The sequence below is a fragment of the Lissotriton vulgaris genome, chromosome 5 (genome assembly GCF_964263255.1).
Source record: "Lissotriton vulgaris chromosome 5, aLisVul1.2, whole genome shotgun sequence".
In the NCBI taxonomy this organism is placed as follows: domain Eukaryota; kingdom Metazoa; phylum Chordata; class Amphibia; order Caudata; family Salamandridae; genus Lissotriton; species Lissotriton vulgaris.
This window is the reverse complement of record NC_141693.1, coordinates 756,552,067-756,568,792: the sequence shown is the minus strand read 5'-3', so window position 1 is coordinate 756,568,792 and position 16,726 is coordinate 756,552,067. Positions and strand designations below refer to the sequence as shown.

At 43.6% G+C, this 16,726-nt stretch overlaps 1 protein-coding gene across 10 annotated transcripts in view; it reads right to left on the bottom strand.

Annotated features, from left to right (window-relative positions):
* Positions 1-2,669: 2,669 nt before the first annotated feature.
* ZNF362 (zinc finger protein 362) overlaps positions 2,670-16,726 on the bottom strand; it is a 215,980-nt gene continuing 201,923 nt past the window's right edge. For 7 of the 10 annotated variants that reach the window (XM_086922213.1, XM_086922210.1, XM_086922211.1 and 4 more), the window contains 2 exons: positions 15,607-15,765; positions 5,035-7,968 (listed from right to left, as the gene is read on the bottom strand). In XM_086922213.1, the coding sequence (XP_086778339.1) occupies positions 7,852-7,968; positions 15,607-15,765 (276 nt within the window). In that variant the 3' untranslated portion in view covers positions 5,035-7,851. Of the gene's footprint in view, positions 7,969-15,606; positions 15,766-16,726 lie in introns of all 10 variants that reach the window. The other 3 variants (XM_086922207.1, XM_086922208.1, XM_086922204.1) reach the window with 1 other exon arrangement.

The following is a 16,726-nucleotide window of genomic DNA, read 5'->3' as shown; positions in this document are numbered from 1 at the left end:
AAATCTTCCCCATCAGCAACAGCCTGAGAGAGTATGGCCCAGGCCTCCTCCACGACAGTTGCAGCAACTGTGCAACCGTTTCCACAGAGCGTGCAAATAAAGTCCCAAAAAGCATGCGGTGTTCGTGGACCGCAATGCCAGGCTGGCGGAAGAAGACATCTTCTTCCCCAAAGAGTCCAGCCTCTTGCATTCCCTATCTGGGGGAGTGGTAGGGAATTCGCCAGGATTTCCATGAGTGGTCAAAGCTAGAACCACTAAGCTCTCTGGGGTACTTTGTTGGGTGAGCAAGTTTGGGTCCCCTGGGGCGGGATGGTGGGCGATCATCCTATTCTCAGGAGCCCCTGTGTTGGGTTTGGATTAAGTCCCCAAAAGGACATCAATGATGGTCGTCATTGAACAGGAGAAGGAGTTCTGAGGGGTGGAATCCCGGTTGAAAAACGTCTGTCAAGATGTTAGTCTTGATTGCCACTGAGGGCAACTGAAGATTGAGGACCTCAGTTGCCCTCTGCACCACCACTGCATAAGAAGCTCCCTCCTCCAGAGCCACGGTAGAGGGGAGGAAGCATTCCAGTATTTGGAGAAGTATCCAGTCCGCTGGTTTCATCCAGTTCCTCAAACAAGTCCATGTTAGGGTTTTGCTCAAATGGCTGGAATTCCTCAGGGTCCAGCAACCCCCTCCCATTCCTCCCTAAATCCTAGTCCTAGGGAATAGGGCTCAGGCTCCGACCGGGGAGGGAAGGCTCCCGTTGCCATTGGATACGGCATCGGGCAACGGCTCCACATCGGAGTTGGGGATCAGAATAGGGATGGCGCTGACGCTGAGCGCCAGGAACGTCAAAATCAGAAACCGGCGCCAGGAAAGGTCGAGATAGCACGACCGGCACTGGTCCAGATTCAGGAAAGGATCCTTGAGGTCTGACTTGGGAAGGAGCTGGAGCTACTGGTGCGGGACCAGATGGGGCCTATTCCGAACCCCACGTGGCCCAAAGGCACGCTGGAGGGGTCAGGTTATCCACATATGAGGCGCATGGCCTCATAAAACTCCTTCAGTTGGGCAGACATTACTCCGGCTCCCAGAAAGTCGGGAGGCACAGAGTGGCCCTGTGCTGCTCTACCACTGAGCCATTCCTTGAATGTCAACGCTCCCTCGTCAGCCGAGGTAAAGTCAAAGACCTCTTTTCGAAACTTTCTTCTGTAAAGACTTACCCGAATGTCCCAAGGATTTGGAGTGGGAGGAGGTTCTCGGACACCGTTACTGGGACTTTCCCCTCTACTGGGATCTTGAGTGTTGCGGCATCACATGCCAAGCCACCATGAGTTTGAGGGACCACTTCTGCAAGTCTTAGGATTCATGGCTCAGCAGTCTGAGCACAACAGGCTAAGCAGGGCTTGAAGCTGGTTTTCCAGGATAACATCCCTGCCCCACCAGGAGGAAAAAAACTCAAAACAGTCAACAAAAAGTACAAAACAAATCCAGTCAAACAGGGACTGAAGGGGTAGCAATGGCTGGCATGGAAAGAAAAGAACTGACATAGCCGCGCCTAGGTGGCGCCAATCAAGTTACCGCGGACATCACTTCCAATACGAATAACGCAAACATCTCACACAGAGCCGAACAACGCCAACTACCCGTGCGCAGGGGTACTGCTCACAAAAAATCGTCCGGATTCAGTTTGACGCCTGGGAAATTGTAAGGTAAGGAATCTGAGGCTAGAAGTCTATCAGTTTTTTGGCACTTTTGTAATTTGCCATGCTATTGTATTATTTATAATAAATTAGTTTGAGCTATACACATAACCCCTTCCAAAATTATCTGCCTGGTCTTTTAAATGTCTAAATTGAAGGGTCATGATTTCAATTTGTTGCTGCGACTTTTATTGATCTATCTTTATTTTCATTAGCTGCATATTAAATTTGAACCCTTAGTTAAATGTGTTCCCATTCTTTTTACTTCAATACAATGTTCATTGATGGAAATGTAATAATTTGCAAGAAGTAAGGTGCTCAGCCAACACACAGTCTCCCAAGTCACAATCACTATTTCATTTCTTCTCCATAGATTATGAAATTTGTTTCAACAGAACTCATGATTATCAAACCTGGTGCCTAACTGCTTCCCATATATTCGAAGTAGCTTCATTTCTAACCTCACAGGGTCTTGGAAGTGTACCCCCATTTTTTTTGCAACATAATCATTAAAGGATGAAGCACCTGTATTGTGGTGAAAAGTAACTTACCTACTTTTCTCTTTATTAAAAAAACCTAGCAGGTTGGTAATGAGTTGTACAAATACACCGTTCAATGCAATTAAAATCACTTGCAGTCTTTTGGTGGCTAACATGGCATAAGAGGGTCATTCATCTACTTGGCCAAAAACCCATGTATTTCAGGCTAAGGTGATGAGGATCCCATAATGAAAATATACCATTCAGATATAACAATATATAAAGCCAGTCTGAGAAGCATAAGCACATTAAAGTGAAGAAGGGTTTCCACTTGAAGGATTGAAGTAACTGGAATGCAAATACATGAGTGGAAATAATCACAAAAAACCGATTACCATGGTCCCCATAACTTCCCTCCACATCCCTTCCCCTCCACCACCCCCGGCCAACACCACCGCAGTCGGATCACCATCATGAAACTCTGAGAGAAGAGACATGACCAGATTATCAGAAGTTGCCATTTGCAAGTTTATTTTCACGACAGAGAAATACAAAGAGCGACTTTAATTTTTTTTTCTTGTTTTTCCTTTTTTCAAAAGTCACTTTTTTGATTTTATTTGAACACATACTCTTAGAGAGTTTGAGCTGGGACGGCAATTGCCGTCTGTCTTTTTGAAACCAGTATGCAAGACAGGGTGGAATGAGAGGGGGGAAAAAAATCTGTCTTTCAATTTTTTGTCTTGCCATCACCTAAGTCCAAATACTTTTGGCTTACATCATTATAAAAAAAGAGACCAATAAATGTGTTAATATGTATAGGAGCATATTATTTACACTGTATTAACATGCCGACGGGCTAGAGGAGTGGGAATTTGTTCAGAAATACTGCATACCATACAACACCAAGTCAGTAACGCTGTGGGAGGGATGGAGGGGGAGAATAACCAAATCAATTTAAACATAGTAGCATAACAAAACATACAATTGTTAAAATAAGGGCGATGATATAGTTAAGGCTTTAAATGTGTATAAAAATAACAGTTAATATGCAAAAATGTAAAGAAAAAATACGTAATATAAATGAATTCTATTTTTTTTCTTATTTTTCCTTTAATGTGAAATAGTTGGGTGTTTATGTGTGTGTATATGCTATATACTTGTATATTATATACATATACACACACATACGTACACACACAAACAAACATACAGACATTTATATATACCTATATACACACAAACATTGGGACAGGCGCGGTCTGAAATGTAATCGTGATTAGCACAATACGTACAATTCCGGCCATTTCTGTCATTTGCCACGCACCACAGTGCTACCAGCTAATTGGCTAGATTGATCAACTGCTCTCCTGGCCATTTAAACAGTGCACCACGTGACCTAGTGAAAAGGACGGGGCAGGTAAACAACCAACACGATCTCTGTAAGAGAGGTGGGTCCTGAAAGCACCTGGAGGTGTAAGAGTTGTCTAAGTGCTTTTTAACTTAATGAAAGGTGCAACATTTCCACTTTTGCAGCAACGCCTCATCTAAGCCAAGACCATTTAAGTTAGGGGAGGTCTCTAAAATCAAATGTATTATTTTCCCCAAATACACAAACAGTTTGCCCTGCTCTGAAATAAGATACCCATTCTTCGGGAAAGCCTACAAAAGGTCGCCGAATCCCCACAAACATATTGCCCACACCTGTCCACAAAATGCTGAAGAATTTCTTATATAGAGGTACTATTTTTTAGGTGATGAGGGTCACTGAGGAACACGTATGTTTCTTAGAAATAATGCAAGCAAGATTGGGCACACAAATTGATTCAGGATGTGTGTTGGAAGGTTGCCTAAATTAGCTATAAACAATATCCATACACTGGGGAAAAACATAATCCAGAATCCTCAATCTTTCGCTCTATCCTTCTTTCCTCGTACTTTATTAGAAGCAGTAATTCTCTACAACCAGAGCGCCTAATAAGTAGACTATCTGTCAGAAAAGATCCCTGAAAATTGGATTATATTCTCTTGCACTATTCTATCGGATATTTATATTAGGGGTCTGCAAAAGCAGTGCACCAAAGGAGGTGTTATGCAGATTTTCCTGATCAAAATAGGTCCCTGCAAATAGTTACTAATACAAAACTTCTGGTTTAAAAAATAAAATATATGCCTACTCGCCTACAGTTCCACTGGTAGAATACTGCCTCTTCAAACTTTTATCCCTAGACCTCTTTGACCTATTAGACTGATAGGAACTGAAAATACAGAGTGTTATTAAAGACAGAAAAACAATTTTGAGAATGTAATATCACCTGGTGTAACTTTTTGTTCATCATCTACCTGATCTACTCCATCTTGAAAATGTGCCCTGTGAGTTCTTACACTGTAACACTATAACCGTTCCCGTCACATGCTTTTTACAGTATCTTGTTTTAATCTTGGTAAGAAAGGGTGATAAAGTGCAGAGATGCCCACGTCAATAGAGTGAACTACAGTAATAATATTATACAACTAGGTAAACAAAAGAAGTAATGTGTTAGAATGAGGTTTCTTTCTGCAGGTCATTCTACCTAAAATGCAACACCTAAACTCCACTTCTCAACGTTGTCAGATGTCCATATAAAACATTGATGTTAGTAGCCTCTATATGATCTATATTGTGGCACAAGTCAGTCAACGCTTGAATGGGGCCTAGAAGATAATTTGCTTCCACAGGTTCTGTCCAAAGATCTGTTATAGCTGCTTCTTAAAGCCCACTGAGATTATAATGCCTCTGCAGGACATGAGGATTTTTGTTTTAGGGATACTGAAAATTAAAATGGTAGCTATCCAAAACCAAGAGCACGACCACAAGAATATACAATTTCAGTGATGAGTGAAAACATTTTATATTCCTCTGCAATTAACATGATATGGAGGACATTCCAGAGTCTTATTTAACCAAACAAAGCTTGAAAATCGAGTCCTATACAATGCAGCTATATACCTTTACCGTACACGTTTAGCAGTCCCAGTCCTCGTAGAGTATCTTTCCCACTCATTTCGCATTGAGAGCACATGTCACAAAGTTTGATTTTCCAGTATGAATACAAATAGACTCAAGGTGCAAAAGTATATGAGCTGGGTGAGAAGATTCTTTGCAACGATATAGTGTTCATGTCACACTGCCTCCATTGTACCACTGGGAACAACCTCCACATATCATCAAGAATACTTGGGATCTAAGGGAGCAGGCAAATATGAGGTGGGAACTGCAGCAATGTATGCTTTCGAGCTTCCAACTGCAGTAGTCGCTAAAATTAGTTAAAAGGCCAGCACTGAATAATACTTCAGAAAACTATTGCCAAACAAAAAACATTTTTCTTCAGTCGATAGGCGAGACCACTGAAAAGGCCTCTAATCTTGTGCACAAGATATCTCAATTTCCACTTGCATTTCAGGAAAGACATTAAACTTACTATGTAGTCTAAAAAATCTCCAATATCTGCTGTGGTTCAGGCGCAATATCGAACACAATTGAAGACCTTCTCCTTTGGAGAAACACAAAATCTTTAACATTATGTGAGCTAATATGTTAATTATACACCATACATGCCTTGTTCCCCTTTTTCCACATATATTTCTGGATTGTCACATTATTCATTGTGCAAAATGTTCCTGTGCAGAAAATACAATAAGATCTTTTGTACCCTTGCATGTTGGGCTGCCTCCTCAAAAAGGCGAAGGGAGGGGGTATTGATTTCTGCCTCCTAGAGACCACTAAGAGAAAGTGGATCCTTTAGGGAACTTCGCTCTATCAAAGAGAATTGTTGGACATTAAGATGTCTCAGGCATCAGGTAATGAAACAAGCTGGCTGAAGAAAGATTGTCCTCTGTAACTAACAAACACTCCCCTTGCCTAGCACCACTGCCCTAAGGCTTCAACCAATCAATCCCAACTCCTAACACTGTGCACTTACGCCCTAGGTTTCTATAAACATCTTCCTTTTCTGAAAGAAACGGACTGATCCTGGAGTAATATAATTTTTTAGCAGTCAATATTAATAAAGGCGAGTAATGACTGGCAAAGTTAAGCATGTAGCGCAATGAGGAACATATGCGGGCTGAGTGGATGCAGGTTTTGGCTTAGCATGGAAGAAAAGGAGGGGCATGGAGCTGTACATAGGCTAAGCCTGGATGATGTATCTTTTGATAGGTACAAACGTTTGTGGCTAAAGATGAAGGGTCTTGTTTGGATTTTGCAGTTGTATATGGATTATAAGCATAACAAAAGTGTGTTTAGTATGTGATAAGACTGTGTGCCACCATACTGGTTGTGTGGGTGTCTGCCTTGTAAGTGCATCCTCTAATTTAACCAGACTAGGTTTTGAGCGGACGAACAGCTGGTGAAGGAGACCCCTACTTGCTTGTGAAATAATGATGAGATAGGAACAAATCTTCACCAGGAGAGAAAAAACATGACACTTTGCACATGGTGTGTTAGAGAAATGTGAGAGGACCAGATTTCTGCTTTGCGTTACAATTTTGCCAAGATGGACAAGTTTAAGGTACGTTGTGAGAATAATGTGAGAGATTTGACCCAACAAGATCTAGCGGTATTCTAGATATTGAATCCTGATGATGTCCACACTTCACCAAAAGTTAAAGTTTAATATCTGGTCAAATCTGTCCGCAATTTTGTCATGTTAGGCACTATCTCACAAACAAACCATTAATTTTCTAATCGGAGGTAAGCAGTCAATTAGGGAGTGCTGGGTGCAGAAGACATAGCCTTACATCAAAACAAGAGATTGTGCCTTTTCTTGATGAAACACATTCTGTACTTCGCTTCTGCTAACCATGACGTGTCCACCAAGGATAGACTAGTCTTCCAGGAGGTAAGTGGTCAAAACAGTCCAGGAGGTTCAGGATCTGGTTAATTTTGAGGACTGAAACATTCTGTACAGCGGAAGATGCTCCTTAATGCCCGGTGGGCTGCTTGTAAAAATACATTTTAATTTCAACGACTGTTCAGCAGCAGTGACATATACGATCTTTTTTCCCAAAAACCAGGAGGATATATATCGAAAACAAATATTTATGGACTCGTGGTGGTAGGGATTAGGGGTTTAATAAAATGGAAAAATTCAAAGTGCTCTGATATAGTCTTTGGATTTCACCAAACCGGTCAGCACAAATTACAAACCCCAATATTGTGTCTCCAAATGAAACTCCAAATATTGTGTTTCCAAAGGGTAGCCATTAAGTCATTGTGTCGCAAAACGGATTGGCAGTAAAGAGTCTCCTTGTTTCCAAAGGCCATCCAGTCACATGCTGTGTTGTCTCCAATGAGCAGCCAATCACAAACATCAAGTCTCTAGAAAGTAGACTTCGCAAATAGGGTTTATGCCAAGGTTAGACAATCACAAGCCAGGTCTCATGAAAGGGAGACAATTCGTTAATCCGTTTCCCCAAATCGCAGCCAATTACAAAGTTTGTATCTCGATAGAGTCAGCAAGAATTGAATTGCGATGCAGTCTTTCCTTTTTTTAAAAATACATTTCTTATAGCTTCAGATTGGTTGTCACAAGTGGTTTCTTGCTGGCTGCTGACTGTAGGGGTGGTGGCAGTTTTTGTTCTTTTGCTCTTCTTCCTTCTACCTCTCTGGGATGATAACTATGCAGAAGGGGAGATGCCGCCTTGGAATCTAGATGAGTGAAATCCGTACAGGTATGCCAGGGGATTCCGTCCTCTGCGGAGAGTGATGGTTCACCAGGTGCTCCACAACGGTGTGTTTGGACATGTGCTTCATGAGATATGTCTCCTGAAAGAAAGAGAAAGAGACATGTTAGATAGGACTACCAGAGGTAAATTCTTTAAACACACAACCTACCGGGTCTGGTGTACTTGTGATGAAATCATCCATGCAGGCACCACTGGTGCATATAGAGTGAGAATGAACAACTAAAACTACACTGCAAGACAAGTTTTGGTAAGGCCAATAGGTCGTGGCAACGCCTGAGCTTTTGGCCTTGTCAACGTGAATATCTTTTAGCCATGTTGTCTAGCAGCACATCTTCTTTTCAACGTGGTTGAAAATTACTGAAAGGCCAGAATCAAAGGATACTGAGCCGAAGCCGAATTCCCCCCCCCCCCCCCCCCCCCCCCCAACCCGTTGAGGTTTTTGTCCGGCTCCTCTGAACACAAAAAGTGCTAAGACATGACCTGCACTGGTAGCATCATAGCAATTTTTTTAGTTACTCTCAGCCAAGCTGAAATTAAGATGTGCTGCTAGAAAACATGGACAAAAGACAATCATATAGTCATAGTGATATCTGACCAATGGCTTAAGATATCAGTGGGAAGGAGGTAATAGTGAGAAAGACTATAAATGAATAACAGAGTGACTATGATGATAACTTGATCCTGCTCTTCAATCCTGGCTTTTGCCTATTCTCAATTTGAGGGCAGATTACACACAAACTGACGATGAGATGCAGAGGTGAAGAAAAATGCAGCATGGACAGCTTAGGCCTGGGCAAAGAGGTTCTGCAGAATTTAGCGCTGATTAGACGCAGAATATATCTCCGACAGGCACCTGCCTGAAGAAAGCCACAGACACTGCTTCAGGACTGGTGGATTATGCCCATACAACTGACAGAAGCTTGGTTCTATGCAGAGCACTACAGTGGGTTATGCTTAAAGTTATCACTCTAGAAATTATGTTCTTAGAAGTAGTTACAGAAAAACTATGCAAGATTATGTGGAATTCTGCCAACAAGTAGAACATATGCAGCTTGTGCTATAATTTAGCACCAGTAGTGCGAGGAGTGCTGAAAATCAGGACAAACTGCACCCTACGTTGTGCACGAGTGCACGGCCATTCGAGATGATTTTGCTGCCGTTCAAATAGAAAATTTACTTTACCAGCAGTAAATCTACTCCAAAGGCAGCCCTCTGACCGGAGCATCTAAAGAACGCCGGTGACCGCCTGCATTAGAAAATCATGCTGGGGCACATACTCTGGAGCCTCGTGGGAGAATAACTGCACCACTCAGAAAGAGAAATGCAGAACGACCGAAATGCCATCAATTACTCAGAAGCAATTCAGCAACATAACCGGTCATAAAGTTCGTTTAACAAACAGACCCAGAGTCTGGTCATGAAAAAATGTGCAATCCATGCTTCACATCCAATTTGTGCAAGACCTCGGTGGGCATGAAGGTATTAAATGGAGGGGGGACGTGAAAGGGAGTTGAAGGAACAATCATTTTATTCAAATGGAACCCCCGCAGCATTTTCTGGATGAAGGTTTATTTCCTACGAAACATTGTGAAAGATAAAAATGTGCCAAGGGCCTGAAGTACCATTATGTGTCTGGTTGATGTTTTGGCCTTGAAGAAAGGAGCCTTACAAGAAATAAGTTTAAGGTTGCAGTATACCTACACAGGTGCCTGTTCCGATGGAAGTTTTGTATTGTTTGGTGGGGATGCGCAGGAGATCCAAGTCATTGAAGGTTCAATTAAAATTTCTAGACCTGGCCTTGCTACTAGCGATTAGATGCATAACGATGAGATGGAAGTCCCCCAGGCCACCTAGGTTCACTACGTGGCAGTCGGATGTAGTGCAATGGGGTCGAGCAGAGGGTGCGACTTTACGAAGAGAAGAGGAACAGGGCCATAGGAAGCAACCTATAGCAATGGAGTGGGACGGACTGGTGCTGAAACTGGAAGGGTTAGATTTAGAATTCCCCCAGGTAGAGAGGTCGCAATGATTTGATCCAGTGAACAGAATTGGGCTGTAGACGAGGTCGATTGCCCCCCCCCCCACCCCTTCCTCCCCCCTCTCACAGGAAAGTGTATAGGATAGTTACGCCCTGATGTTACAGCCCGACAGACAGAACGATCGGCCCTACGGCGATTCATGTAACAAGTTCCAAAGCGACCAGGAGAGGGTGGGTTAGAGGGTGGGAGTTGTAATGAGGGTGGGAGTTTATGTCATGTATGCAGTGAATTTTTCCTTTTTGGACAATGCAGTCGGTACGAGAATACTGACATAGGTGGGGCGGGATTGGCCTCATTACTTGATTATTGTGTCTGACATTTGGTTGAGTGACTACTTATTTACTGTAAGACACGCAGGATGTGCACCTTAATACCAAAAAGAAAAACTGACTGATATGTATGCATATAATACTGTAAAGGTGAACCCTTATTGCAGTCATCAATAAAGAGTAAAAAAAAAAAAAAAAAAAAATAGTTGCAGTATACCTACCACTGGCTCAAAAGGTGTGCGCATCAGCCTGTTACAGAGAAATTGAGGTCCTAGAGGGGCATAGGGATGCCATAATGGATCAATGTATAGACCTCTAATAACCTTTTAAGCCATAGAATGCGATTTCTCAGGTTTGTTTTTGTAGGCCGCTTCGGCATGAGACAGAGATGAAAGTTACTCACCACTTGCGTATGGCCTGGAGGGAGGGTCACTAGGATTGGATTTCTCTCTTCCTTAACAGCAGGAAGAGGGCTTGGTGCCTTGCCCAGTGGCTAAAAAATTGTACTGAACTCCCATTTCCCAAGCAGAAGATTAATTAATTAATTAATTGCAGGTTTATATAGCGCTAGGATCGACTCCCGGAGGAGTATCTCCGCGCTTCGACCGCTGCGAAACCCTTCCTGGCTTCCCTGAGAGATGGTCCCTTAGTGGGTATCTCCAGGGTGAGACCAGGCATCCCCGGCGGTCTGGTGGGGCCGTTAGTGAAGATGAGGCAAGCTAATGCCCAGAGTTGCCGAGTGTGATCGCTGATCAGAGTGGGCACCGAGGCGAGAGAATTATCGAGTCCGCTGACCCTGGTCCAGAAACCTGCCGCGTCGGGAATCGAACCCTGGTCCCGGGCCGTCCTCTGCTCTCGGGTCGGCCGCCTCTAACCAGTGAGCCACACTACTTCACTGCATGTCAGCTGCTGCCAAAGGGCTGACAGCATGACATGCACAGCTTAAACACAAAGCACTGCTTCCTAAGCTACCCTATTTGAAGGAAGAGGCAGAAGGAGGAAAAAGACAGCATAACATTGTGAGAAGTTGGCCTGGCATATGAGGTCCACTATTCTAGTGGGCACCTTGCACCAGTCCAAACGACCCTTATTGATGGTAAGTTAAAGACAACCTTAATAGAAAGCTATCCTAGTGGTAAGCTGTGGAGAGCAGCCTTCAGGCGAAGGCTCGGAGGAATGTATACCAGCTTGTTTTACCAGTCTATAATCTTGTGAATGATCAAATGAAAGGAGAACCACACCAGGTATATATATAAAATTTATGTTTTTATTCTAAACACATCCCTCTAGTCCCTTTATGAGGCTATGGGCAAAGGTACATTCAGTAAACTTAATATCACACAGTAAATTAGCACAATATACGTTGAGCCCTAGGGGCGTACCAAACCATGTATTTTAAGAAAGTGGTATAAGAACCACAACTCGCATAGACACAAGGCCTAGAGCCTTTAGAACCGCTGGGGCCACCAAGTGCCACCGAAGGTAGTGACACAGGGGACCCACAGAGGACATGAACAGTGTGTGAACACAGCCGCGAACCACCATTAACTTTAATGGGGAAAGTCGCAGTCGGAATTTTAAAGATAAAGGACACTTAGAAGAGGACTTGGAGCAAACCCCTTTAGAACTAGGGGGTTCTACAGCCAACACCCACGGGAGCACCGGAGTACTCTAGTTACCTCACAAAGGGAAGCCGGGTGCATAGTTGTCTTTTGGTGACAGGTTTCGTCGTCGTTTTCAATGGCGATCTGCTGCAAAGTGCTGCTGGCTTCCAAGTGGAAAGTGTCCGATGTGATCCCAGCCTGGATCGAAGATGAGAAGAACCGGAAACCAGAGGGGACAGAGTCTGGGTCACTTGCCAGTGACACGATAGTCGAATGTCCACCGATGTCGGGTGATTTCAGGTGAAGCTTGCCTCTTCAGCCACGAGGACCAGGTTCTGGATTCGAGCTGTCCCACAAAGGATGCCGAGTGCTGCTGTGTCGGTTTCCGGATTGGACCCAACAAGCCTTGGCAACAGCAACCCACGCAGGAATCAAAGAAATGCTTCGGTGCAGAACAGCAGAGTCTGAGGGACTCACCACGCGGTGGAGAGTCAGGGAATGTCTGGAGCAACCAGGGAAGTCCAAGGAAAATTAGAGTTACCTTTGAGGGGACCCATCAGTCGACAAACCAGGGATCGCGAAGGAGCCTCGAGCGGAAGTAGGCCCACTTGTGGAGTGTAGGCCCACAATCTTTGGTGCAGATGATGCTCGGGCTTGGGCTACAACTAACCCAAAGCACAACTTCAGGAAAGCTCGGGAAGTCAATGCACTTAGCAAATGTGTACGGTTTCCAGGGGTTCTGGTTTCACGTCACTCGTAAGGGCTACGGGTCTCAGCTTTGCTGGGGACTCGTGTCGGCCTCTGAGAAGTCTGGAAATCCTCTTCCTGTGTCGCAAATTCTTCGGAGTCCGTCAGGAGCTTTGGAAATGCAGACCGGCAAGATGCTTCATTGGTGCCTGCTTGAGCAGGGGAGTCACTCCTTGACTCCAAGGGATATTATTCCGTCCTCTAGTCTTTAGTAGAGCGCCGAAGTTCCAGGATTCAGTTTCAGAGTTTCGTCCAGGTGTAATCTAAAGTCCTGTTGCCAGGGGTCCCTTACTTATACTGAAGAGAGGGGTTGGACATACTCTGGGGACCCACCTATGGGAGGGGTTGGAAAGCCGGGTGGCTACACCCATTTCCTTTGTCCAGTTTCGCGCCAGAGCAGGGGCTGAGCGCCCCTGAAACCAGTTTGAACTGGCCTATGAACAGGGACACCAAATATGCCCCCAGTACAGACTTTCTGGCACTCTCAGAGTGCACCCACCCAGCCCCAATACACTAAGCCTGTCTGGGAGGTGGGTACACCTCTCTGTGACAGGAAACCTATTGTCCAGACCTCCCCTGCCGGAGTTTCGGTCATCAGCAGGAGGCCAGACTCGTGTCTTTGGCTGCAGCATCCATTTTGTGATGCCAGGGCTCTTTTAAACTGTTACCGGGCAGACCAGTGTGTACATGTCTCTCCCTCTAGAAGGGTGGAATTCTACACCCGCTGCCAGGACTGGATTCCAAAGTGTTTGACACCAAACACAACATTTTTCCATGCAGCCATTCCAAAGTTAGCATGTACCGCGAGGTTATAATGCACTTAAGAGTATATGGTCTGGCTGCATCACAGAACAGCCTCAGAGAATAGGCTCCGAAAGCTGCAATGGGGTCCTGCTCATGCATGGGCACCCTCTCACACAAAACCAAGCACTCTGCCTTCAGGATTAATAAGGCCAGCAATAGGAGTGACTGATAGGTTTATATGTGTCAGTGATTAAAGGTAGATATAGGTAACCTATATCTTAGTAGGGGTGCATGCACCACCATACCCAGGCTGCAGTAGCAGTCCTGTGGTGTCATTTTGGAAGGCTTCCCAGGGGTGGCATAATACATGCTGCAGCCCCTGGTAGGCCTCTGGGATACCTATGCCTGTTGGTACCTAAGGTACCATTAATTAGGGACTCACAAGGGTACCCCAGTAACCAAACTGGAGTGTACCTAAAGTACATGGAATCCATTTAGAGAGGAAAGCAGATAGGCTGAGACCCTTGATAGCAGGATCCCATAGCAGGATCCCAGCCAAACTAAGTCTAAAACCATCAAAATACCAGGAAAAAAGTGGGGGCAACCATGTAGTCAGATTCCACCTTCCTACAAAATAAAACAGAAAGGGGACCTGCTATAGGAACTAAGACTTACGAAAAGAGTTTTAGGTGTACCAGGAAAGCAGATTTCAATCCACTGTGATGGGCATACAAAAAGGGCAACGAGCAAGGATAAACAGACATCAGACACAATGTAGCAGAGACGTGCCATATATGAGGTACTCAAGTGTTTGTTAAATTCAGCTCTGTTGTGTGCCTGTAATTCAGTTATAGAAGCAGTTTCACATTCTGCCACGAGGTGGGAGGCATATCTAAAGAATGATGATGGGGAAAAGCCACAATGAGGATCACACATCTCTTAAATATTAGAGAACATGCCCAACATAAGTCTAAATTTATCAAGGGCACAAGAAAATCTGGTGAGCATTTGACCAGATTTGCTTCGATCTACTATTTTAAAAACACCAAATATTTTCTGTAACCCATAAAAAAACCTAAGAGTTTTCTTCTCTCTAAACCAACGTGATCATACATGAGATGTTTAAGCAGGAGGGCATCCCTGCAGTCTGGGTATTAGTCCAGTCTAGATCTGCATAACTCGAAATGTCACTAGCCACAGTAAGAGTGACGATGATCTGTATAATCTATGGCGTACGTCTGTTCTTTAGAAGATCTGTGTAATCTATGGGGTAGATCCACCCTCCAAGGTTATCCAGGATATTGTAGAAGGATAATACCCCAAAGTGTGGATCAGGATCTGAATATCCTAAGACTAATCTCAGCCGTCTATGATATAGGCCTAAAGGTCATGTAAAACCTGACGGAGAGCTGCTAAATGATGACACTGGATGATATGAAAGTTGAGGGACTTTGCTGATGATTCAGATATGAAACCATGTGATGTGGACAATCTGAATGGTAGCTCTTCACTTGAGAAAATGTATCTGTAGTTTCTGTACCACCTGAGAAGAAAAAGCATGTTACATCAGTTTATTTTTTTAAGGTGTGACAAGTGCTGTGGGAATAGGAATTCCCAGCAGTAGACTTAACAGTGGAGGGAAAAAAGGGATTGGTGGTGTAGCAAGCCCTTCATGTATCTCTTAATCTTAAGGTGGACTTGAATTCCCCAGATAACCCCACAGGTGAAGGTCATAAGATAGCCATCAAGTAAGCTAACTTCAAACTGCTTTTCAGGCCTTAATAAAATAAATTAAGGAATTACTCGTAAGTTGCTGCCTCCCGAGAGGAGACTGGGTTGATCTGTATAGATGGTCATAAAAGAGGACAGGTAGATTGAGTATCTAAGGTATGAACTTGTATCATCTAACAGAAAGAGGTAGTCTAAAAGCTTGATTGTGCATCTTCACAGCAGCCTGATGGATGATTCTTATGGGTGGGCCTGCAGGACGCCCAACCCATTGTGCTCAGTTTTGGGTCCTTTGTGACCATTGTGCCACACAGTTCCAAGTGTATGAGTTGTAATATGTGTAGCACATTATCTAAACAAAGTTGTCACTAGGAAAGGATCTGATCAAGTGGTACTAGACCGTAAAGTGTTAAAAAGATAGACCATGCAAACCAACAGCTATGGGCGTATCTTTGACCCACGCTTTTTTCTTGTCTGAGATTTGAGCATGTAAAGGCCTGTTTTGCTTCAACATTGAAAAAGAAAGGCATTGGAGCTAATCATAAACATTTCAGCAGAAATCATAGACACACATACAACCTCTTACCGAAGTGTACGCCCGACCACACATGCTACAGCAATAGGCCTTGGCGTGCTTGACAGCGTGGGCTGAGAGGTGGATCTGCAGGGAGGCTGAATCGGAGTACGCTCTGTAACAGTTTGGACACTTGTACGGCTTATCCTTGTTGTGCTGCCGCTGGTGAGACTGAAAGAGCAAAAAGGCGCATGTGCGCAATCAGCAACTTTTGAGTTTCTTGGTGGAAACTTCTCCATTCCATAAGTTTTGCCATCATCAATCCCACCAAAACATCTCCACAAAGTCAGTACAGGGTGGTGTGAGCAACCAAGACCACACTACACTTGTAGTTAGGAATTGTAATTATATCTCATTTAAAATTAAGGAAACAAAACTTAGAAATTCACTCAAAAACAGAACGGTTAAAGGGATGTTATAGTTAGGTAAAAATGTCAGTTAAAACATACTGTTTTAAACTAACAAAACCATTGAAATTCACCAGTTATAGTTATCTCAAATAGCAGTAACTCTTGCCTAAAGAAACTATAATTCACAGCTTCGCCGTGTACAGTATTGTCATCAATGATGTAATTTCAGATGTTGCAGTGAAATAATGATGTCATAGAACATGTCATGAGTGATGTAATATATGAGTGGGAAGCGTGTGCTGTTGTTGTGACCCTGACCGGAACTACCTGTCCCAAAAATCATCATGCCAAGACGGAGGAGGGCCCTGGGAACATTGTTGTAAGGAAGCGCTTAAAAGCGCACTCCATCCCGCAGGCGGGTTGGGTTGCATGTGCTTTTGTTTTGACCCTGACTACCAGTCAATTCAATTCAATTCATGATCTTTATTCGGTATTCATTATTCGTAAAAAACCATAAAAGTACAGATTCAGCTTGGTTCCAGTTAACATAATTTTTTAAAAAACACATAATTCATTATACAGTTTAAGATAAAACATACATTAATTAACTAAGATTAGGTCGATGGTTTATACAAAATTTAAAAAAACAGGCAATGGACTTCGCATATAGTACATTTTCTAACATCAAAAGTGCTAGGAATGCTGGTCGGCAAGTTCGAATTCCCATTTGTCTCAGTAATGGAAGAATCCATCGTCTACGTGGGGCCTCATAAAATTTACAG